This window comes from Lepidochelys kempii, chromosome 11 (genome assembly GCF_965140265.1).
Source record: "Lepidochelys kempii isolate rLepKem1 chromosome 11, rLepKem1.hap2, whole genome shotgun sequence".
NCBI classification, from domain to species: domain Eukaryota; kingdom Metazoa; phylum Chordata; order Testudines; family Cheloniidae; genus Lepidochelys; species Lepidochelys kempii.
In genome coordinates, this window is record NC_133266.1 from 74899132 (window position 1) to 74922783 (window position 23652).

Here is a 23652-nt window from a genome sequence, read left to right on the forward strand (position 1 = left end):
TGCCGCATCTTTAAGATAAATTGTCTGTTCATGAATGAAAGTGCTTCCATTGATGTATTTAATGTAAACAAGTGGTAGGGAATGGTTAATGCCATTCTAGGATTCAGCCTAAGAGCGATGAAGCAAGGAAGCAGTCAGCCTCCAGCCAACAAACAAGCAGGTTAAACTTTCGCACTGTTCAGTACATCATATGGGAGTAGGGAGATGTTCTTTACTTCGGGGAGGTGTGGACACTTGTGCTCACGGAAGGAAGGGGAGGGGAAACAAGTAAAAATCACACTAGGAGCCTAAAGCTGGGTGAAGAGCAAGTTCCAAAGAAATCAGTATTGTGTGGTTACTCCGCAGGCTCAGCACCGGGGTCTCTGAATTACAGAGCTAAAGTGCTAATGACACAGGTATTCCCACATTAAAGGCTGCCCTGAAGTTTGGCCCCAGTCTTAGGGCTTGCATACATGGGGAAACTGACTGCCATAGCTAGTACAGAATAACTGTTCTGGAATCATAGAATATCAGGGTTGGAAGGGACCTCAGGAGGTCATCTAGTCCAACTCCCCGCTCAAAGCAGGACCAATCCCCAATTTTTGCCCCAGATCCCTAAATGGCCCTCCCCTCAAGGATTGAACTCAAAACCCTGGGTTTAGCAGGCCAATGCTCAAACCACTGAGCTATCCCTCCCCCCCAAGGGGAGTTATTCCAGAACAGCTAGAGAGCTTTACATTCATATCCTACCTTATTCCAAAATAACGTAAATAACCCTTTACATTCCTTAATCAGGCAAACTATCAGCGTCGCCAAGTCTTATGATCTCATCATAAAGCTTATGAAAGATCATTTTAAAGTCCCAAAGTCATGCGATTAGGGGAAAAAATCTCATCTTTCATTGTAAAAAAGGTAAGTTCCTACCCCTTATGGTTGCAGTAAAATACATGAACACACAGTTCAAGGACACCCTAAAGACTCAGAAGCTGTAAAAGCAAATAATATGGGGTGGGGGGGTTGGGGGGGAAGGGTTCCTCTCTTTTGAAATCTCAAGATTGTGTGTGGCCTGACTCATGATTTTTGAATGCTTGAGGTTGGCAATACTGCCAATGTTGCGTGAGCTACAGAGTCTGCATTGTCTTATAGCATCAAAACTCCTGCTCCATCGCGGGAGTGCAGCCTGCCATTAGGACTTGTGATTTTCAAAGGGCATGTGGGGAAAGTGAAGGAAGAAATGGATTAAGGAAAGACAGGAAATGAGCATTTCTTCGTCCTCTGTATATGGCTGCCAAGAGAACACTCAAACTTTTCTAGTTGTTTTTCTTCTTCTGTCCACATCACCCCCCCCAGCTGTACGGGCCGCCTGAGCTTCACAGTACTCAAGGTACGAAGCTGACAAAGAACTGGGTTAGCAAGCTGGTCTAGAAGAAAACACCAAGCCATCTGTGTAAGCAGCAGCTGATGAGTCACAAGGACCTTTGCCACTATTATCCGGTGGAAACAAAGAGTAATTATTAGAGCCTGGCAAAAGGCCACATCTCTCACAGATGCCAAGTGGGCAAAATGGAGATGGTTTATTCTGCTGATGGGACATGTTTTAGGACTGCATGAGGAGTTGGTCCCCACTTGATGCTTTATGCTGGGCTGGGAGACCCGAAGGTGAGCGGTTTTCTCCAAAGATGCCAAGTCACGTGTGTGTCTGCACAATCCCAAGGACAACCATCGATTTTGGCTGACAATCCATTTCCAATCCTCCCCCTACACTCGCCTCAGTAGTGGGCGCTGTGGGTTTCATTCTCGTTTTTGATTATTCACTAACCAATTCATTTGTTGCAAGATAAAACGGACATGTTCCAGGCAGGAGGGGATGCGTACAAGGCCCGTGGTTAGTGCCGCAATGGAAGGCCCATCGCTGTCCTTCTGCATGCGTGAGGGGCAGCCTAGAGCTGGAGGATGGCTCTGCCATTTCGTGTAACGAGCCCCACAGGCCAGGGAGGGGAGAGCAGCTCAGCCAAGGATACATCTTCTCCCCCCGTCCAGCTAGCCCCCTAACTAGAACACAGGAGTTATTCTGCAGCCACTTGCTTCCAGTGAGGGAAACGAGAAGAGGGCTGGAATGCCTGGCTGCTGATTGACAAGGAACAGAGCAAACCCACTGAAGGAGAAGTAGCACTTAAGCAAGATCGTAAGTCACCATTGCTAAACAAAAACCATGTTTGTTTCAGTTCCATTTGTACCAGGCCAACCCGCTGCCCCCAAAGAACATACAAACGACCATACTGGGTCTAGTCCAGTATCCTATCTTTCCACAGTGGCCGGTGCCAGGTGCTTCAGAGGGAGTGAACTGAACAGGGCAATTTCGAGTGATCCATCCTCTGTCATCCAGTCCCAGCTTCTGGCAGTCAGAGGCCAGGGACACCCACAGCATGGGGTTGCGTCCCTGACCATCTTGGCTAATAGCCATTGGTAGACCTATCCTCCATTACCTTATCTCATTCGGTTTTGAACCCAGTTGTACTTTCAGTCTTCCAACATCCCCTGGCAATGAGCTCCACAGACTGACTGTGGGTAAAGAAGGAAACTGCACAAACTACTTTCCTGCCACTCGCAAATCAATGTTTGTTAGATAATGAACTAAACACAACTGTAACAAATTAGTTGAAAGTGGCCCTTTCAGGAGATGACAATGGAAATCAATCAGGAGCCTAGTCTATTTTCAATTGCTTCCACCATACCGGCTAGGGTCTGTGTTCACAGAGCCCTTGAATCCAAACTGCCTTGACACTGAGTGCTCCTGTCAGTGTGGAAGATCCCAGGTCTTTCTAAGCGTTTACAAAACCCCCTCAAAACGCTGACCCGCTAAGGAGGAGACATTTTAAACTAGAAAATTAGAGAAAACAAACTGCAGGGGAAGGCGATCGGTGCTGGTTAAGGGACTAGACTAGGACTCAGAAGATTGAGGTTCAATTCCTAGTTCTGCCACAGACTCCTTGTGTGACCTTGAGCATGTCACTTCACCCCTTCACTTCCCACCTGAGGAGCCAGTTTACCACCATTCCTTTCTCCCCAAGCCCCCTTTGTACGTCTTGTCCAGTACTGTATTATATGTGCATACAGAGCCTAATGCCATGGGACACTGGTCTTAGTCAGAGCCTCAACCTGCTACTGTAATACAAATATCAAACGCTGCAAAATTCTGCTCACCTTTGACGTCACTAAAGCTGGTTTCCGAAAACCCTTCGCTGAGATCGATCAGTGTCCCCTCGGACTTGCAGCGTGGGAGGCCACTGGAGTTGGCAGCACGAATCCTCTGAGCTGCCATCCTGAAACTTTGCCCTGTCCTGGGAAACGCTAGTGGGCCATGTTTCTTCTCGGGGTTCTTGCTGCAGGTGCTATACCATCTAGCATGGCAAATTCCAGCTGCCAAGAGGACAGTGTCCAGATGCAACTTTTACAGCCCGAAGAACCTGAAGGGAGAATAAAAGAGCTGGTTAGCGAAGGCATTTGCAGCTCACTTGGAGAAGTAATCAGGTGGCTGTAGAAAGGATGAACATGTGGTTGCAGCATTGAGGTGCAACTGAAGAGGTTCTGGTTCAAGCTCTTGTGGGTAGGGGTGTCTCCTCCAATGTGTCTAGCATAACGGGGCCCCGATCACAGGTGCTACACGTACCATTTACAAACAGAAAAACAGTTCCTGAATTCTTCTTGGGCATCAAGAACTAACTCCTGTACCGCTCCTAGCAAAAGCCACCAGTTCTGAGGAGCTAAAATCTCTGCTACCGACGACAACTGGACTTTGGGCCTCATTTCTCACTGCTGATAACAGTCTCTTTTTTGCAGAACGTAACCAATGCTCCTTCCTTTAAGGACCAGTTCAGGGTGCCAGTTCTCAGGGTTATAAATTAGTCCTTCCTTCCCACTCAGAGGCACTATACTGTAGGGTCTGTTACAATACGTACTATGGGATTGTAAACTGTGGGGTCTTGAGCGGTAGATCCTGAAATGCCAAATTATTAGAGTCAACTCACTGAGTGCACTCTTGGAGTCATTTTCTGCAAGTCAAACCACGCTGTTCCTGCCTCCTATTGAAGTACCAGGATGTTCTTGACATTTCTCATTAAGATTTCAGTACTGAGAGTTCCCGGGCTTTATAATATAGTGAAATACAGATACTGCAAAGGCAGGTGCTGGAATGCTTAAATCTCATGTGTCCGGCAGGCAAGAGAACGGCTAAGTGTCATGTGTCTTCCACAGCCAGCTTGTGAGAGGACACAGAAACGGCTGATCCCGGAGACTACCTATCAGCAGGGCAGCCACGCTGCACCAGGATGGTACTTGCACCATAATGATCCATTAGTAACCCCCTGCAAACCCAACAGGCACAAGTGAAATCTGCCATACAGAGGAACACCAGCCATTGGCACAAAGCACATTGGCACGTCCCACAGCATCAGGTAGGTAGGTCGTAAGAGGGATTAATACGTGCCCAAGTCAGTGGCGTACTACATTCAGACAACCAGTTGTACAGACAGCCCACAGTTTTTTGGCAAGTTTGGTGCTTGAGGCAGTGACAGATCATTAGCACTAGCTAGCTCACCTCCAACCTGTATCCCACGCTCTGCGGATCCAGGCTTGCAGAGAGGCTGTTAAGTGTTCCTTCCCACACAGATTCGTGACCGTTCTACACTGGCCCATGAGTGGGAGAACGGGGGCTCCTGGAACATCACTCATTAGGTAAATCTCTGCTTTCTGACTTGCTCAGAGGTGAAAAGTTTCTCTTCTCTGTACCTTTAACTCCACAGCCTTGTTAATTTTTTACTGTACTTTAAGTTAAAATTCTAACGTCGTATTTAGAGCAGTGGACCAACAAAGATTTCCAGGTACTTCTAATGAAAAAATCCAGAGCGCTTTAAACTTAAACATGCATAGACTTTCCAGATTAGCATTGTGCATTGTTACCAAGGCAAACAAGGGAAATAAGTAACCCTGCCCACTTCCCTTTAGGCTGCAGCACAGAGGATCTCGAAGCCTCTTCCACCATGGCCACAGGACAGCTATGAACAGTATTCCTGTTTTTTCTTTTCTCACAAAGGGGAAGGAGCTCGTGACACTTCAACATGTGGAAACTCATGTTTCTGTTAATTGCGGAGTTGCATACCTCAGGAAAGGGAAAGGATTAGAGCATCAGCATCAGATTTTCATTTCTAGTATCAAAATATCGGTCTACAAATTTAATAAAAATCAAAATTTGCCCCGAGAAGTAGGTACTGAAGGAAACGGTCAACACTTACTTCTTCAGACTGAGTTCTAACGTTTGCCTCAAGTGAAGTCATTACCCGCTTCCCTTTGCTAAGCACCAGTTACTATCAGTGCCAAGTTTACAATGGCGCCCGCGGTGCCATGGAGCCGGACCCATGCTCAGAAAGGGCCCCAGCTTGCCCTGCGGCCTGAGACCCCACTGGCTCCACCCACTTCTTGCTTCTCTTGGCCTGCCTGACGAGGGCTCCTCTTCACCCCCTGGCCCCATCCGCTGGCTTCTCTCTGCCCCCTGGCCAGACCCCAGTGCACCTCTGGCTCTGGGCAGCCTCCGCTTCCCACCACCTGTGGGTCCCCACCTGTCTCCCAGGCGCTGAGCTGCCTGGGACTGGTGCAGAATGCGTGCCGGGGGGGGGGGGGGAGGGGAGAGGACAGTGTCGGGGGCTTGGCTGGGCCCCCCCAGGCAAGTGGGTCCTGAGGGAGGCTGGCTGGGGCAGGCCCTGGCCTGGCTGATCACACCGAGGGGGCCAGAGCGACTCCCTGTCCTGGGACCTGCACTGGCGGCTCAGCCCGGCAGAGAGAGTTGCCTCCCAGCAGGGCCGGTGAATGCGGCTGGGAGGCAGGGCATGGGTGTCCGGAGGGCTGGGGGGGTGGGGGTGCTGGGCTGTGAGGGCGGGATCTGTGTGTGCTGAAGCACTAGGGAGTGGGGGTTTTGTGTGGGGTGCTGTGCAGTTGTGGTGGGGCGCTGGGCAGGGGTGGTGTTGTGCAGGACACTGCATTTGTGGCAGGGTCTGGGGGGGCGCTGGGCATAGTGGGTGCAGGGTGTGGCTCTGGCCATAGGGAATTGGAGGGCTGTTCCAGTGTTGGGTGGGGGGGGGGGCTCTGTGCGTGGCATGGGCCCACCCAGGAGGGGAAGGGGCATGCTGGCAGCACAAGGCTGGGTGGACCACTGTGCGTCTGGCAACTGTGCCAATGCACAGCTACAGACTAGGGACCGAATGGCTAGGCAGCAGTTCTGCGGAAAAGGACCTAGGGGTGACAGTGGACGAGAAGCTGGATATGAGTCAGCAGTGTGCCCTTGTTGCCAAGAAGGCCAATGGCATTTTGGGATGTATAAGTAGGGGCATAGCGAGCAGATCGAGGGACGTGATCGTTCCCCTCTATTCGACATTGGTGAGGCCTCATCTGGAGTACTGTGTCCAGTTTTGGGCCCCACACTACAAGAAGGATATGGATAAATTGGAGAGAGTCCAGCGAAGGGCAACAAAACTGATTAGGGGTCTGGAACACATGACTTATGAGGAGAGGCTGAGGGAGCTGGGATTGTTTAGTCTGCAGAAGAGAAGAATGAGGGGGGATTTGATAGCTGCTTTCAACTACCTGAAAGGGGGTTCCAAAGAGGATGGCTCTAGACTGTTCTCAATGGTAGCAGATCACAGAACGAGGAGTAATGGTCTCAAGTTGCAGTGGGGAAGGTTTAGATTGGATATTAGGAAAAACTTTTTCACTAAGAGGGTGGTGAAACAGTGGAATGCGTTACCTAGGGAGGTGGTAGAATCTCCTTCTTTAGAGGTTTTTAAGGTCAGGCTTGACAAAGCCCTGGCTGGGATGATTTAACTGGGAATTGGTCCTGCTTTGAGCAGGGGGTTGGACTAGATGACCTTCTGGGGTCCCTTCCAACCCTGATATTCTATGATTCTATGAACTGCCGGTTTGTAAATAGTGCCCTCTCACTGGGCAGGGCGGAGCAGGGCCGCCCATGCCAGGCCCCCGGCCAGCTCCTCGCTCCAGAGACCGACCCCCCTGCACCACTCCCCACTGCCCCCTTGGGGGTCCACAAACAAGTTGGGCGCCAGGCCCACAAAAAGTTAATCCGGCTCCGATTACTATACTTGGCTTGAAAAATCCAGACATACTCAAGAGCTTTCCCTAGCAAGTACTGGATCCTCAGACCCCATTCCTTCAAGATTTAAGCTCTAATGCAACACAGCTTAATGTCTAGCCCTTGTGGTTACAAAGAATCTTCCTTCCAAATGTGAACCAGATCAACATCGCCTTCATCACTGCTCAGAGCAAGAGCTTCTGCAACTACTCCTAGGTGCCACAACGTGAAATTAACATGAGATTCTGGTCAGTTTCATGGCTGCCATTCCAAACCCTTTGGAAAGCAGTGAGAAATATCAAGAATAATTTTCTTGCAGGGTCCAGAGACAACAACCTGGTAGAAATCCTCGGCAACTTCCCCCTTCTAACAGGTGGGTAAGGCCAAGGTGGTGGTTGGGTTGCATATTTTATATCTCCATTATATAGATGTGTAAACCAAGGCACAGATCTTTCATTGTCTGCCCAAAGACAAAACATGTTAATGGCAGAGCTGAGAAGAGAATCCCAAAACCTCACTCCCAAGTACAGTCTCTTTCATAAGGCGCATCTTTCACCCCAGCTTCCTGGCCAGAACAGAGTTTCGTTTCTTCACAGAAAAGCAGAATATCAGCTCCAGACATCTCTCCCAATGACCCCAATGCCATATCCATTCAGGACTGGCTCATAAGACAGCCCAAACACTTTGATGAACCTCCAGGTCTATATCACAGCTGTGCACACGTCCCATATACACAAAGCAGGAAACGTGCAATAGAATGGATCACCCATTCTAAGAGCTCTCTAAAAAGACTGCTGGGATATAGTGCAAAAACTTCATTACAAAGGAAGAGGCAGAGTTATAGTGAAGACTTACAACCTTATCTTGGGGGATGGACTAGATGACCTCCTGAGGTCCCTTCCAACCCTGATATTCTATGATCTTTGAGACCCAATCTAGACAGACGTGTGCTGCTGACACAGAAAAGGCTTACTGGAAAAGCAAAGCAAGAGCTCTTTGTTTGGGCTTATATAGCCTCAAGCTTCCTTTTCTTTTCTCCCCTCCCTCCTCTGGGAGGCTCTAATCAAACCAGGTAGAGCAATCTGGATTAGTCATTTTGAGAAACTCCCCTTAGGTCTGGCCCTGGTGCCACATGGCTGGTAATTGGATTTAAGGCCCGCGCTCCATTCCACCTCAGCCATTGCAAAGATTTCCAACACCTCATTGGTCTGCTACGTGCAAACTGAGTGGCACTGGCCACTGCACAATTAGAAACCACTTTTCACAACCCACCAGACCTGAAGTGGCCCACACCAACCTAAAGAAGAGCTCTGCGTGGCTCGAAAGCTTGCCTCTCCCAACAGAAGCTGCTCTGGTCTCTCTAATGTCCTGGGACTGACAGCTACAACTACACTGCATCCCTACCCTAACCAGCCCTGAAACTCCCATCAAGACAAAGAGTGACCCTTGCTGCGTTGGTTTCGCATGAAGTTTTCAAGCCACTATGGCTATGTTCTTAGAACTTGGAGCTTTCCCCAGCAGACTCCTAGGTTAATTAAAAGCATAACCTCATCCAAAGGAAGTTGCTCCTGGTGATCTCTTTAATTTCAGCCTCTCTGTGGCGTGCTCTCTCTCTTTTTTTTTTTTTTTTTTTTTTTTGCAGCAAGACATCCCAAATGAACTCTTAGATGGACAGCAGCATATTTCCTAATGCCCAACAGCAGCAAATCTAGGATGGGCCTCGCACGCTCCTGGGATAAGTAGCACAGAGCCGACCTGCAGGAAGAAAGAGGAGCAAAGGAAGCAGGATAGATCTAATGGAGGTGGCTTTGCAAACCAAGCAGGGTGTGGGTGGGGGAAGGTTTAAACAATTGCACCTCAGGTATTTTTGGAGTCCTTTCAGAGGCTTTAAAATGCAGATACCAGTAGAGTCATGAAGAAAAGGATAACGCAAACCTCGGCCTCCCATTCCATGTCACGCTTATGCTCATTTACACAGAGATGACGGGAGCATAACCAGGCTACACACACTTCTCCACCCTCTTTGTAAAGGCTTCATAATCCTTTCGCAAAAAGAAAAGGAGGACTTGTGGCACCTTAGAGACTAACCAATTTATTTGAGCATAAGCTTTCGTGAGCTATAGCTCACTTCATCGGATGCATAATATATTTTACTCATTTGCACCAGACACCAACCTATGTGCAGTTCCACTGCAGATAACACTCTTGGCATTCGTCGTCCGGCCTGCCTAGCACAACATATGCCCATTCTGCTTATGGTATATTTCTCCTGCCCATTACTGATGAGACTGGACACTGTTTTCACTTGAGACCCCAGAAACTATATACTCTCCCCCCCCCTCCCAATTAAATGCCATCTCTTTGAAGCCAGCTGTCTTCGTTATTACACTGGTACCCCAAAAGCACCTAGATGTCCTTACCAATACCGTAGCTCCACTGTGCTAGGTGCCGTACAAACATGCTTACAAGAAGTGGAAGGTTGGACATATGACCACGGAAGAGTATAAAAATATTGCTCGGGCATGTAGGAATGTTATCAGGAGGGCCAAATCGCACCTGGAGCTGCAGCTAGCCAGAGATGTCAAGAGTAACAAGAAGGGTTTCTTCAGGTATGTTGGCAACAAGAAGAAAGCCAAGGAATGTGTGGGCCCCTTACTGAATGAGGGAGGCAACCTAGTGACAGAGGATGTGGAAAAAGCTAATGTACTCAATGCTTTTTTTGCCTCTGTTTTCACTAACAAGGTCAGCTCCCAGACTGCTGCGCTGGGCATCACAAAATGCGGAAGAGATGGCCAGCCCTCTGTGGAGATAGAGGCGGTTAGGGACTATTTAGAAAAGCTGGACGTGCACAAGTCCATGGGGCCGGACGAGTTGCATCCGAGAGTGCTGAAGGAATTGGCGGCTGTGATTGCAGAGCCACTGGCCATTATCTTTGAAAACTCGTGGCGAACCGGGGAAGTCCCGGATGACTGGAAAAAGGCTAATGTAGTGCCAATCTTTAAAAAAGGGAAGAAGGAAGATCCTGGGAACTACAGGCCAGTCAGCCTCACCTCAGTCCCTGGAAAAATCATGGAGCAGGTCCTCAAAGAATCAATCCTGAAGCACTTGCATGAGAGGAAAGTGATCAGGAACAGGCAGCATGGATTCACCAAGGGAAGGTCATGCCTGACTAATCTAATCGCCTTTTATGATGAGATTACTGGTTCTGTGGATGAAGGGAAAGCAGTGGATGTATTGTTTCTTGACTTTAGCAAAGCTTTTGACACGGTCTCCCATAGTATTCTTGTCAGCAAGTTAAGGAAGTATGGGCTGGATGAATGCACTATAAGGTGGGTAGAAAGCTGGCTAAATTGTCGGGCTCAACGGGTAGTGATCAATGGCTCCATGTCTAGTTGGCAGCCGGTATCAAGTGGAGTGCCCCAAGGGTCGGTCCTGGGGCCGGTTTTATTCAATATCTTCATAAATGATCTGGAAGATGGTGTGGATTGCACTCTCAGCAAATTTGCGGATGATACTAAACTGGGAGGAGTGGTAGATACGCTGGAGGGGAGGGATAGGATACAGAAGGACCTAGACCAATTGGAAGATTGGGCCAAAAGGAATCTGATGAGGTTCAATAAGGATAAGTGCAGGGTCCTGCACTTAGGACGGAAGAACCCAATGCACAGCTACAGACTAGGGACAGAATGGCTAGGCAGCAGTTCTGCAGAAAAGGACCTAGGGGTGACAGTGGACGAGAAGCTGGATATGAGTCAGCAGTGTGCCCTTGTTGCCAAGAAGGCCAATGGCATTTTGGGATGTATAAGTAGGGGCATAGTGAGCAGATCGAGGGACGTGATCGTTCCCCTCTATTCGACATTGGTGAGGCCTCATCTGGAGTACTGTGTCCAGTTTTGGGCCCCACACTTCAAGAAGGATGTGGATAAATTGGAGAGAGTCCAGCGAAGGGCAACAAAAATGATTAGGGGACTGGAACACATGAGTTATGAGGAGAGGCTGAGGGAGCTGGGATTGTTTAGCCTGCAGAAGAGAAGAATGAGGGGGGATTTGATAGCTGCTTTCAACTACCTGAAAGGGGGTTCCAAAGAGGATGGCTCTAGACTGTTCTCAATGGTAGCAGATGACAGAACGAGGAGTAATGGTCTCAAGTTGCAGTGGGGGAGGTTTAGATTGGATATTAGGAAAAACTTTTTCACTAAGAGGGTGGTGAAACACTGGAATGCGTTACCTAGGGAGGTGGTAGAATCTCCTTCCTTAGAGGTTTTTAAGGTCAGGCTTGACAAAGCCCTGGCTGGGATGATTTAACTGGGAATTGGTCCTGCTTTGAGCAGGGGGTTGGACTAGATGACCTTCTGGGGTCCCTTCCAACCCTGATATTCTATGATTCTATGACAGCCCTGGCCCCAAAGAATGTATGCTGTAATGAAGCAAGACAGGTAGAGGATGGGAAGGGAAGGGGGGCTGAAGTATCTTGCCACAGGTCACAGAGCGGAGCCGGAAGCAGAATCCGTGTTTCCTGATGCCCAGTCCAGGCCCAATAGACTAGACCACACTGCCTCTCAAACAGCTGCCTCGTCACCCTAGCACCTGGGCACCTCACCATCTTTGAGGTATTTATTCTCAAGAACTTTGTGGGGTAGGGCAGTGCTATTACCCCCATTGTACAGATAGGCAACTGAGGGAGAAAGCAGCTAAGGGTCTGTCTACACTATGAAGCTCAAGTTGGCCTAGCCATGCGGACATAGCCTGCATGGGAAGACACGACCTATGCCAACAGAAGATGTTCTGTCCATGGAGGAACAGCACCTCTATCAAGGACGTTAGCAACGCCCACAGAAGTACTTCTCTGTCGACATGGGTGTGTGTACACTGGGGGGGCTGGAGGATGGCAGTCTGCATAGTTATATCAGTCGGGGTGATTTTTTCACCTCCCGCACCAGCATGGATATGCCGAGATAACATTTAAGCGGAGATGAAGACCAAGTCATTTGCCTAACTCACACAAGACGACTGTGGAGGAGCAGGGAATTCATCCCTGGTCTCCCAAGTCTTAGGCAAGAGTGCTACCCACTGGACTATCCTTCCTCAGCCCTCCCACTGGCTCTGCCTAACACAGCACACGTAAATCATACCAAAAATTAGAATGATTTGACATTGAGAGTCAGCAGCCCAGACAAAGTTGAAGTTGCTTCCAATACTTTTCTTTTAAACTCTCTGCTCACAAATGGAAAAAAACAAGACTTGTAACTTGTAGGAAACACACACAAATCAGAACCCCTTAGATAGGGCAGGTCTTTGATAGGAACAGTGAGATAATAGGAAACATGAAGACACGCTTTTTAGGCCTCTAACCATCCTGGCTGAGGCTGAATGTTAACTGCTGAGTTTCTCCCACGAGGAAAGAGTGTGCCCTGAAGGATAGAGTGCTTTTGCTGGAATGCAACGAAAGGAAACTTACATTTGAGAACTAAAGGCTGAAACACAAAACGCTTGAATTCAATGTGTTTCCCCACAATCTTTCCCATCTCAGCATGTCTGGAATGTGGCTAATGAAAGGGGAGGGATGCATCAGATTTGGACAGAAGATTACCCCCAAGTTTGTGTAATTTTTGTTTTAATGACATTGTTTCAGGACATGCCACTAACATTCCAGAGTTTGGACTCAGAGATTTACAAATAAACTGAGCTTGAGTTGAAATAACAGACTCTATTGATCAAAAGGTTTGGGTCAGGCAAGACAACACAGAGAAAAGTAACTCCATTGACAAGAAGGGAAGATGGGGTTGTCGGGGAGAAGAACTGTGGAAAGCTGTGCCTTTAAAAGAGTAAATTTACACATTGCTAATTTTTGGGACATACAATTAATCCAAGCGTACCCTGCATTTATTTATTGGCCGCGATACAAGCAGAAGGGTGTAACCTTTCCTCTCCCTTAATGTGGAGGTGAGCGTTTCGCAGCAAGCAATGCTACAGAAAGGTGTATGAATAGTCCAGCTGTAAGACGCTTCGGTGAACAAGCGTAACAATTGCTACAGAACTCTCTTGCTCATGAATCTCTCATATAAAGGAGAAATAAGGTTTAGATAACATCTTCCAAATCAGCCATGCAGATCTGAACAGTTTTGTTGCTGCCCATCCCCATACTAACCACATCCTGGCTATCAGGGCAAGCCTGACAGTCAATAATTCAACTAGCATTCATTTAAGTAGCAACCCAGAGAAGCATATGGGTTTCCCAAGGGAAAAGGATAATTTACTTGCCATTCAGCCAGCTGGACCCTTCCATTCACCAGCATTCTCAACCAGCAAACTTTAGCCAACAAGCCATGAAGAGAGAAACAAACCTTTACTTTCACAGGCACACGCTACAGAAGTTGAGTGCACGTGTACTAAAACGATCGCATGGAGGGGAAGACGAACAGACCCAAAATGAAGCCTACCTTTCATACACTTGGTGCTACACAAGTATATGCAAAGACACTGCTCCTGACCTTGGGGACACATCCATCAATTTCCCCAAAACGAGATCTGAAACATGGATCTAATGCACACTTCTCCACTGAGCAACCTTAGAATAACTCTCCCAGACTAAACTAATGTGTTGCTTTGCGATCACACGTGCATGAACGCCTATTCCAAACAGTCACACACTATGCTGTCGATCTACCGGGTTGTTTTTAAATACTGTAGGCAGGGCATCGAGATAATCAAGAATCCTACTTCCCTGAAGCGTGTGCTTTGAGATCAGGATTGATACATATGCTAAGGGTGGAGCAGACAGGCAGAGCAACACGGACAGCAGTGCAGCTAATGTCTTTCCATTTTAGACCTAGACACTGAGTATCTCACGAGTAGCCCAGGGAATTCTCTGAATTAAGCTGTTAAAATGTATTGGGTGGTGGGCCAGGGCTCTGAGCAGTCAGTCTCTCTCTCTCTCTCAGGAGCACGGTCTCACTGATCACCATATGTGGGGTCTGGAAGGAATATCCACCAGGTCAGATTGGCAGGGACTGGGGTGGCGCAGGGAAGGGTTCGCCTTCCTCTGCGGCGTGCAGTGCGGGTCACTCAGCAGCATTAACTGGGTATATCTCAATCATTTTGCTGGCATTACAGGGGTTTCAGACACCTGTGCCAGTCAGTCCCTCCCATTCTCTGCCTGTGGCACGTAACAGTCCACCCTCCTGTCGTCTTTTGGTCTCATTTAGGGTGACCAGATGTCCTGATTTCATAGGAAGAGTCCTGATTTGGGAGGCTTTTTCTTATATAGGCACCTATTTACCCCATCCCCTGTCCCGATTTTTAACACTTGCTATCTGGTCACCCTAGTCTCATTCTGGTTGTGGGGTGCAGTGTGTGGGTGCCGGGTGGTGTTGGTGGACACACAGGCGGTCAGACTGATGATCTAGGTTGTCCCTCTAGGACTCTAGTAACCGGGTCACATCTCCAAAGACAGGAGCATGGCCTTATTTGTAATGAAGCAAAATAAAGCCTCTGATAGGCTTCCCAAGTCACACCAAAATTGTGATGAAGCTACACTTAGGCCTTGTCTACAGTAAAGTAGTACCAACAGAGCTAGATTAGTATAACTGAAGGGACGCAACCCCTCTAGTGTGGATGTAGTTATAGCTCTATAAAGCATCTTTATATTTGCATAGCAGTTCCTGAACAAAAAAAGGGGAGATGGGAGAAGTTTGGTCTAGAGGATAGAGCACTGGACTGGGAGTCAGGAGACCTGCGTTCTATTCTTTGCTCTGCCACTGGCCTGCTAGATGAACCTGGACAAGTTGTTGTGCCTCAGTATCCCCATCTGTAAAATGGGGATGATACTGGCCTCCTTTGTAAAGTGCTTTGAGAGCTACAGATAAAAAGTATTACACAAATGCTAGGGTATCATTATAAGGTAACAGTATAATTGTCCATACTCGGGGCTGTTCCAGTGTATAAATGATCCCCCAACAGACAATTATAACACAAAACTGACACGCAGACCAGGTATTACCGTGACAGATAAACAGCATCCAAATCACAAACACACATCAAGAATGCACTGGTGGCTCAGTTTAACTACTTCCCGGAAACACCTAACAACTTCCCCAGTTACGGTCTCCACAAAACATCTGTAGTACCTTAGCTCTCAACCAGGGGTACACATACCCCTGGGGGTACGCAGAGGTCTTCCAGGGGGTCCGTCAACTCATCTAGAGATTTGCCTAGTTTTACGAAAGGCCACATGAAAAGCACTAACAAAGTCAGTACAAACTAAAATTTCATACAATGACTTAAAAAGAACAGGAGGACTTGTGGCGCCTTAGAGACTAACCAGTTTATTTGAGCGTGAGCTTTCGTGAGCGACAGCTCAATAAATTGGTTAGTCTCTAAGGTGCCACACGTCCTCCTGTTCTTTTTGCGAATACAGACTAACAGGGTGGCTACTCGGATACAATGACTTGTTTATACTGCTTTATAGACTACACACTGAAATGTAAGCACAATATTTCTCTTCCAATTGATTTATTTTAATTACATGGCAAAAATGAGAAAGCAAGTTTATCAGTAACAGTGTGCTGCGAAACTTTTGTATTTTTATGTCTGATTTTGTAAGCAAGTGGTCTTTAAGTGAGGTGAAACTTGGGCGTACGCAAGACAACTAATCCGGAAAGGGGGACAGTAGTCCGGAAAGGTTGAGAGCCACTGCCTTAGAGTGATCACTTTCAGGCTACTGATCAGCCTCCCTGGGTATGAATGCCCAACAAAAAGTAAAAAGAAAAGGAGTACTTGTGGCACCTTAGAGACTAACCCATTTATTTGAGCATGAGCTTTCGTGAGCTACAGCTCACTTCATCGGATGCATACCGTGGAAACAAAAAGTAAGGGGCCATTCTTTAGTGAGAAGATAAACCTCCATGCAGTAGCAGGACACAGACACAGGAGCTGACGTAGGACTGGATTCCCATTAATGGGAACGTGTTCGCCACATCTGCCACGGTCCAGCAGTTGCCAACTTCCCAGATTTAGAATCTTTATGCATATTCTTGCATTTTCCGGAAAACACGCTTCCTAAAAACTAATCTTTCCAGCTGTGAAGACATGTTAGGCCTGTAAGTCCATCTGAATGGAGTGCGAATTTAAAGCTTATACACTCATCAAGCTCAAGTACAGCCTCTGTTCTGAGTCTGGCACTCTTCTGCAGTATAAAGTACCTCGGTGTGATCCCAGTATTAACAGACTCCCACACAAAACCCCAAATCCTCTCAAATCAGTCTGGAAGCAGCCTTGCTAGCTCAAATCAGCAGGTATTATGGGCACGTTAACCAGGCAACACGAGTAAACTTTTGCAGCAGAGACACTGATTTGGGGGAAATTGGCTTTTATAACTATGCATATTGTTACGTGTGCCCCCCGTGGCAGATCAGTTTCAATCAGTTGCTCATAATTTAATATAAATAACTAACTACAAAACCAGAAAAAAGAAAAAGGAGGACTTGTGGCACCTTAGAGACGAACCAATTTATTTGAGCGTGAGCTTTTGTGAGCTACAGTTCACTTGCATCCGATGAAGTGAGCTGTAGCTCACGAAAGCTCATGCTCAAATAAATTGGTTCGTCTCTAAGGTGCCACAAGTCCTCCTTTTCTTTTTGTGGATACAGACTAACACGGCTGCTACTCTGAAACCAGTGTTGCCAACTCCTGTGTTTATATCACAAGTCTCGCAACGTTAAGTTCATTCATGCCCCAGCTTCTAGACTTATGTAAGCACGTGGGAATCTCAAATTTCAACACAAAGTTTCTAGCCATCATAATAGTGTGGAGGGAGGAAAAAAAGCCCGAAATTGTGTTCCAAGTGCACTCTAAAGACACAAGCCAGAAGGCAAATAAATCAATTTAAGAATCAATTTTTAAGCCCATCTCATACTTTGGGGGGGGGGGGGGGGGCTTGACTCCTGAATTTTGAAGGTTTGGGGTTAGCAGTGTTGCGAAAAATCACATGAATCCTGTGCTTCTAAACTCCGATACAAGGCAAACCACCATCTGGAATCAGCTTGTCGCCTCCAGCCCGGAACAATCAACTTGCAAGAACAAAGAGCAGACAGCCTGGGAGCAGGGGATGCTTGTTGGGAAATCAGAGACACAGGTGGGCTTGGAAACAACAGTGGTGCAGGCACTCCTTCAAAAGAAGCTAAAAAAAGAACAGGAAAAGCAACCCAATTTGTTTACCCACAGCATCCTGAATGGATGTGGGAAACAATGGATGCATCATAAGGAACTCCATCTCCTCCTCAGTGGGCTTGTCTGACCATTGCCAGTGGGAGACAAGAGGTGGCAGAATGGTAGAACAGACCACAGAGAGGGAGAAGGACGACAGACTGTCTGACATGCTGCTTCATACTCGGGGGAAAGTTCAGAAACAACAAACAATATCTTCCTCCCTGGAGAGAAAGGAAAATGTAGGGTGAAAGGAGAGGGAAATGCATGAACCCAAGTTAGATTTGAGCCATTTTCCCACAAATTTGGCGTTTGGTTTCATGGACAGTAATTTTTTTTCATAACACTGAAGTGAGTAACACATGATGTCACACAACTTCTCCAGTAGGTGGTACCCAATTAAAAAGCAGCCCCGTTTTACAACTAAAGCAAACAGATTTCTGAATGCATCCGATGAAGTGAGCTGTAGCTCACAAAAGCTTCTGCTCAAATAAACTGGTTAGTCTCTAAGGTGTCACAAGTCCTCCTGTCCTTTTTGCGAATACAGACTAACACGGCTGCTACTCTGAAAGATTTCCAACAGCAGTTCGAGCTCCAGCCTGGTCAGTCTGTTTACCAAGGGCTGTGCTCTGTCTGGAACACTGTGCAGAACAGAGCCCTCTAGTGGTTAAACAATATATTGCAAAGAAACATGTTAGACCCATAATGCAGAACACAGACGCTACACACAACCAGGGACTGTTTAACAACCTGAAAATCAGTAATCAGACTACAGTGGGTATTGGGGATGTTCTCATTTTATTCCTCCCAAAAGCCCAAAGGGACCACAGGAATTACTTGAACACTTTACAAGTTTGCTTAATAACTGAGCTAGCGTCCGCATTAATGCTAGTTGGTTTGCAGCCCAAGCAAGTTAAAAAGTGCAGCACAGAGATGAGATGTTCAATCACAGTATTCAAATTCACACTCCCTCCTCAGTTTAACTGACTCTCACAAAAGCTTTTCACCCCTCCCCCGCAGTTTACTTTTGTTAGATTTCTCTTCATTTTCTCCAAGAGTCTGCATCCTGGACAGTTAAGGATAGATATCAGCCTTCAATTATTTTTAAAAGTAAGTCGCAGGACCGTTACAGTTTGGCATCCATTTGCGCTGTCAATAACCAACGCAGAGGAAAAACAATCAATGCTCTTTAAGAAAATTACAACCTCGAGAGCGACAATGCTTTTCAAAAGGATATCTGTCTTCACATAGAACAGCTGTGACAAAACACATTTGCATTCCCAAAATACCAGGCTTAGGAGAAAACAGATTACAGAAATGAAAGCCTAAAGACAGCAAACTATTATGCGTATACAGGTGTACTGTGCTTTGAGATCCACCAATACTGGCCGTGGATATGCAGGGTCAGATCCTCAACCAGTGAGGATCGACACAGCTCCACTATAAGTCGGCATAACTCTAGCTTCCATCAGGTGAGGATCTGGCCCAACACCTTGTTATTACAGATTTCAAAGCAAACAGCGGTTTGCAACATATCAAGAGCTGGGTGAAATATTACTGACCCCGTTGATAATCCAGTGCCTGTATTCTTCCGCATGATTGCGGGGCATAAGATACTGTTGTGCTGGGGAAGTTATTGGCTGCCAGCAAGCATCTGATCTACTGGCAATCACAGCTCTCTCTGAAGCTGACGGGCATGCTAGCCACCACTCAGATAGATGGAAGAGACATTTCAGCTTCTTTATGAAGTAGAGCTCAAACACCAGATGCCATAGAATCAGAACCACAGAATATCATGGACGGAAGGGACCTCAGGAGGTCATCTAGTCCAAACCCCTGCTCAAAGCAGGGCCAATCCCCAGTTTTTGCCCCAGATCCCTAAATGGCCCTCTCAAGGATTGAACTCACACCCTGGGTTTAGCAGGCCAATGCTCAAACCACTGAGCTATCCATCTCCGAAGGTGCTGGACTGCAGGGGAAGGCCTGAGCAAGAACTAATTCAGGAAAATAGGAGAGGTTTTCCTGGGACCGAGTCATTGATTGGTTCAGCTGCACGTGCATCAGAAGCAGCAAGGAACCAGAAAGCCAAGGGAAGCAAGCAGACTGAGAGAGCCCTATGACTAAGCCAAGAGCTTCTTTGGGCAGAGGACTGCCTGCAAAACAGGCTTGGATTTTGGAACAAGGAGATTGCCCGCTGTTTGTTCCTTTGTGTGCAATCTGCATAAACAAACAGAACTGTGTCAAAGAATACTGACTTATATTACCAATTTTCTCAGCCTAATGAAAACAACCAGGCCAGGCCCCGAATAACCTCAAACTCCTGCAAGGTTGAAGGATGCCCTCTGAGGCACAATAAGCTCACTCACAGACAGAGCTTCTGGCCAAGGCTGCTCTTGACAGAGATGGGATAGGGGCAAAATAGTCTCTCACCTGGAGAGTCTGAGGCATGTCCTAAAGACCATGCCTTTAATACCACAGGATTTTTCTGACAGTAACAAGGTAGCATTTCTGAATAGGTTTCCCATTCCACCACCTGGAGGGAAGAGGGAAGCATGTGAAATAAGCACGACAGATTAAAATATCTCTGTAAAAAGAAGTTTATGAAACTTTGCCAGTCCACTTTCCCAAATTCCGCCATCCAAACTACACAATCTGTAAGTCTAGCCCCAGACCATCTACCCGGCTGACAACAAGAAGTGCATTATCAATTTATTATCAACAACCCATCCCCTTAAGAAAGGAGCAGCGGCAAAGAAAGCATCGATCCTTTCTCCGCCTACAGTCAAAAGATATTCTGGGCTGTTCTATAAATGGAGAGAGTGAGAGAGGTGCTGAAACAGTGTGAGAGTTGCTGAAACGTTGTCATTTTGCTAAACCTCACACACAAAATTCTGCATTTGTGTTCTGAGACACCATCCGAGATCAACTCATGCTGCTGATAACGCATGCCCATTATCAACCCTTGTTTGAGATATGAATAATATTGCTCCGGCTACCTTACCCAGACCTGAGGAAGAGCTCCATGAAGCTCAAAATCTTCTCCCTTCCACCAACAGAAGTTGCTCCAATAAAAATATTATTTCACCCACCTTGTGTCTCTCACCATCCTGGGACCAACGCGGCCAGAAGAGCAGCAAATAATATCTTTCTGAGTCGTTTAAAACCCTATTGATAGGGCAGGTTATGATGTGGCTGGCGGGATTTGAAAGGGACAGTTCCCACTGTATCCAGATGGAGCAATTGCAACGACCTGTACTTTCATCTGGGCCCTGCCGCCGACAGAGAGGAAATTTTAAAATTTGATAAATCACAGAAGTTATTTGTAGGTTTCCCCCCCTCACTATTAGCTGACTCAGTGGTTCTCATACTTTTGTATTGGTGACCCCTTTCACACAGCAAGCCTCTGAGAGTGACCCCCCCCAATTAAAAACCCACTTTTTTTTTTAAATATTGAACACTATTGTAAATGCTGGAGGCAAAGCAGGGTTTGGGGGTGGAGGCTGTCAGCTCATGACCCCCAGTTGACGGGAACCCACCAATGCAGGATTGAGACTAGACCAGATAACATAGGCCTTTCCCACATCAAATGGTCATGATTTGATTACTGAGGTAAACGCTACTGCCATGGGCTTGACTTTGCAGGATGGAGATGGAACATTCATAGATGCCCTAATTCCTTTGTACAGTAGGACAAGCTAATTCTGAACTCCTCGACAGAAGGTTGTTAAAGGACCTATACAATTTTAGCAGGTGGACAGGTCATCTAAAATTTTGGGGGTTATCAACACATCCCTTGTGCATATAGCAGCAAGAGAGTTGGTGTGGTAGGGACACACAGAGACCAGCAGGCACTGTATGTAGATTCTACAGTTAAGCGGGCAACACACATTTCCCTTGGTGTTGATGGTAAGAGACCAGGTAGGACCCCAGCCACTACAACTGAGGTCCTATCCTATTGGCAGCAATGGAGATGCTCCAACTCCTGGAACGGCGTCAAGAACAAAGCCACCGCCTCCGCCCCTTCCCCAAATCCCCGGCCCCGCCTCCTCCCCTGGGCGTGCCGCATTCCCCCCCCCATTGCTTCCTGCGGCTCCCCCCTGCAGCCCTCCGCGCCGCCTGCTCCCCTGAACACGCCGCTGCTCCACTTCTCCCCCCTCCCCGTCAGGAAAGGGGGAGGCAGCGCGTTCAAGGGAGCAGAGGGGAGCGAGGGTGGGGGGGGAGTGCAGGAAGTAATGGGGGGGGGGGAGAGGAACCCCTCTCCGCCCCAGCTCGCCTCCGCTCCACCACCGCCGCCTCCCCCGAGCGCCCCGCCGCTCGGCTTCCCCCCCCTCCCTCCCAGGCTTGCCGTGCAAACCCTGGGAGGGAGGTGGGGAGAGGCGGAGTGGCGGTGGCACATTTCGAGGGGCGGCATGGCGGGCGCCGGAATGCCGCCCCCAGAAATGGGCCGCCCCAAGCACCTGCTTGTTTTGCTGGTGCCTAGAGCCGGCCCTGGGCTTACTGATCTATTTTAAATAAAGAGACTGTAAATGAACAGAAAGCCACAGTGTGCAGTGAAAGACAAGGTAGTTACTTCTCCACATCACTCGTTGCAGGGTTCTTAAAATTACCTCATAAATAACTCTGCTAGAACCGCCCACGCCGGCGTCTGCCACTGGCAGGCAGCAGCTTGCTGAAGACACCTTTGGGAGAAAAGCATGCTTGCGCCTGGTCTGAAGTCCACTGACTTCACATCAGCCCCTCAATGCTGCTGTAAAACCAAAGGGCAGCTGAGGGTCTACACCAGCTGAGGACCTGGCCCCAACATCTTAGTGTTTATTGGGTACAAACTAGGAGAGACAGAGAGAGAGTGAGTATGTGTTGGCCCCAACATCTTAGTGTTTATTGGGTACAAACTGGGGGGGGGGAAGAAGAGAGCGAGAGAGAGAGAATGTGTTGGCCCCAACATCTTAGTGTGTGTGTGTGTAAAATCCTCTGATGTTTGATGACTGTGGAAGCAGGGTGGGAACTGGTCTACAACCTTAAGCAGTATGTCCAGAAACAGTTTCAAATGTTGTTTTAAAATGTGTGTCACAGTAGGGTGGGGGTTGGAAGTGATCAGCATCAGGGACCCTAGAAATCAGTTTGCCACAAAAAAACATGGAATTTGCAGTTTGAGAGAGAACTGTTAGTTTTTACATTTTGGGCAAAAACTAACACATTTTACAGTGGAACCCCAATGATCCTATCTAAGTGGGACCAGATCGGATAATCAAAAACTCGGATAATCAGGAGAATGGACAGAGCTCGGGCTGTCGGTTTAAAATTGTAAATTTATCAATAAAACATTGTGGGTCAATTGATACAGAGATATATTGTGGCTAGGCCACTAAAGTTCAGGGTTTCATTTTAATGGTGGAATTACGCAGATTTTTATGTTTTTTTAAATCAGAATTTTGGGGGGTTTACCATGGAAAACTAGGATCCCTGATCATCATGATGTGAAATGTTAATAGTAGAACACCCAGTTTTTACAGGGCTGGCCCCTACTCCCCTGAGAGTTGTTCTCAGCCGCAGATCTTCAAGCAGCTTTACAAAGGAAGTCGCTCTCATGATCCTCCTTTTACAGCCAGGCAAAGAGGAGAACAGAGTGGGGAAGGTCAGACCGCCGGCCAGTGGGGGAAGAGAAGGCAGGTCTCCCAGAGGCTGTCCAGTGCTCTAACCACTAAACCACGCTACACGAAAAGAGTCCAGCTTTAGCGACTTGTGTTAAAAGGCAGAAGAGTGAGAAACACAAACGAACGCACAGAGACGCTCTCCCCCTGTGCTGCGCCATCAGCTGCAGCGAGGCCTGGGCCCAACCTCGGTCACTCAGAGGGGGGAGAGAGAGAGGGAACGTTAAGGAAGCAAACTGCTTAACTGGAGGGGAGAGGTGTCCAATCATCATGAGACTTTGCATGTATATAGCAGCTTTGAAGGACAAATCTCCAAGCGCTTTTATAGATTAATTAAGCCCCTGTGCCCCACGAGGCAGAAGAAAGAATAACCAAAAGAAATTCGCACAACCACTGGCGATAGTTTCTCTTAACAGTGCAATTAGCTGCTATACAGTGCTGCACCCTCCCCTCTCATCGGAAAGGGGGCACGTCAGTGGTGGTAACATCCCCCCATTATAGAAAACAATGTGAAACCCCAACTACCGTGTGCAGAATTTTACTCCCAATGAATTCAAGGAAGCAAGCATGAGGCTCATTCCCCCGGCTTAGCCCTCAGTTCTGTTTATACTGAGCACCCGGAAAAACACTCTGCTCTTTAATACTAGTCCCCCAAACAAAAAGTCTCTCTCTTTTCCACGG

General features: G+C 47.6%; 1 protein-coding gene across 7 annotated transcripts in view; it reads right to left on the reverse strand.

Annotated features, from left to right (window-relative positions):
• SH3BP4 (SH3 domain binding protein 4) overlaps nt 1–23652 on the reverse strand; it is a 137583-nt gene that overhangs the window by 39426 nt on the left and 74505 nt on the right. For 5 of the 7 annotated variants that reach the window (XM_073306872.1, XM_073306873.1, XM_073306876.1 and 2 more), the window contains one exon: nt 3184–3446. In XM_073306872.1, the coding sequence (XP_073162973.1) occupies nt 3184–3301 (118 nt within the window). In that variant the 5' untranslated portion in view covers nt 3302–3446. Of the gene's footprint in view, nt 1–3183; nt 3447–20409; nt 20590–23652 lie in introns of all 7 variants that reach the window. The other 2 variants (XM_073306875.1, XM_073306878.1) reach the window with 1 other exon arrangement.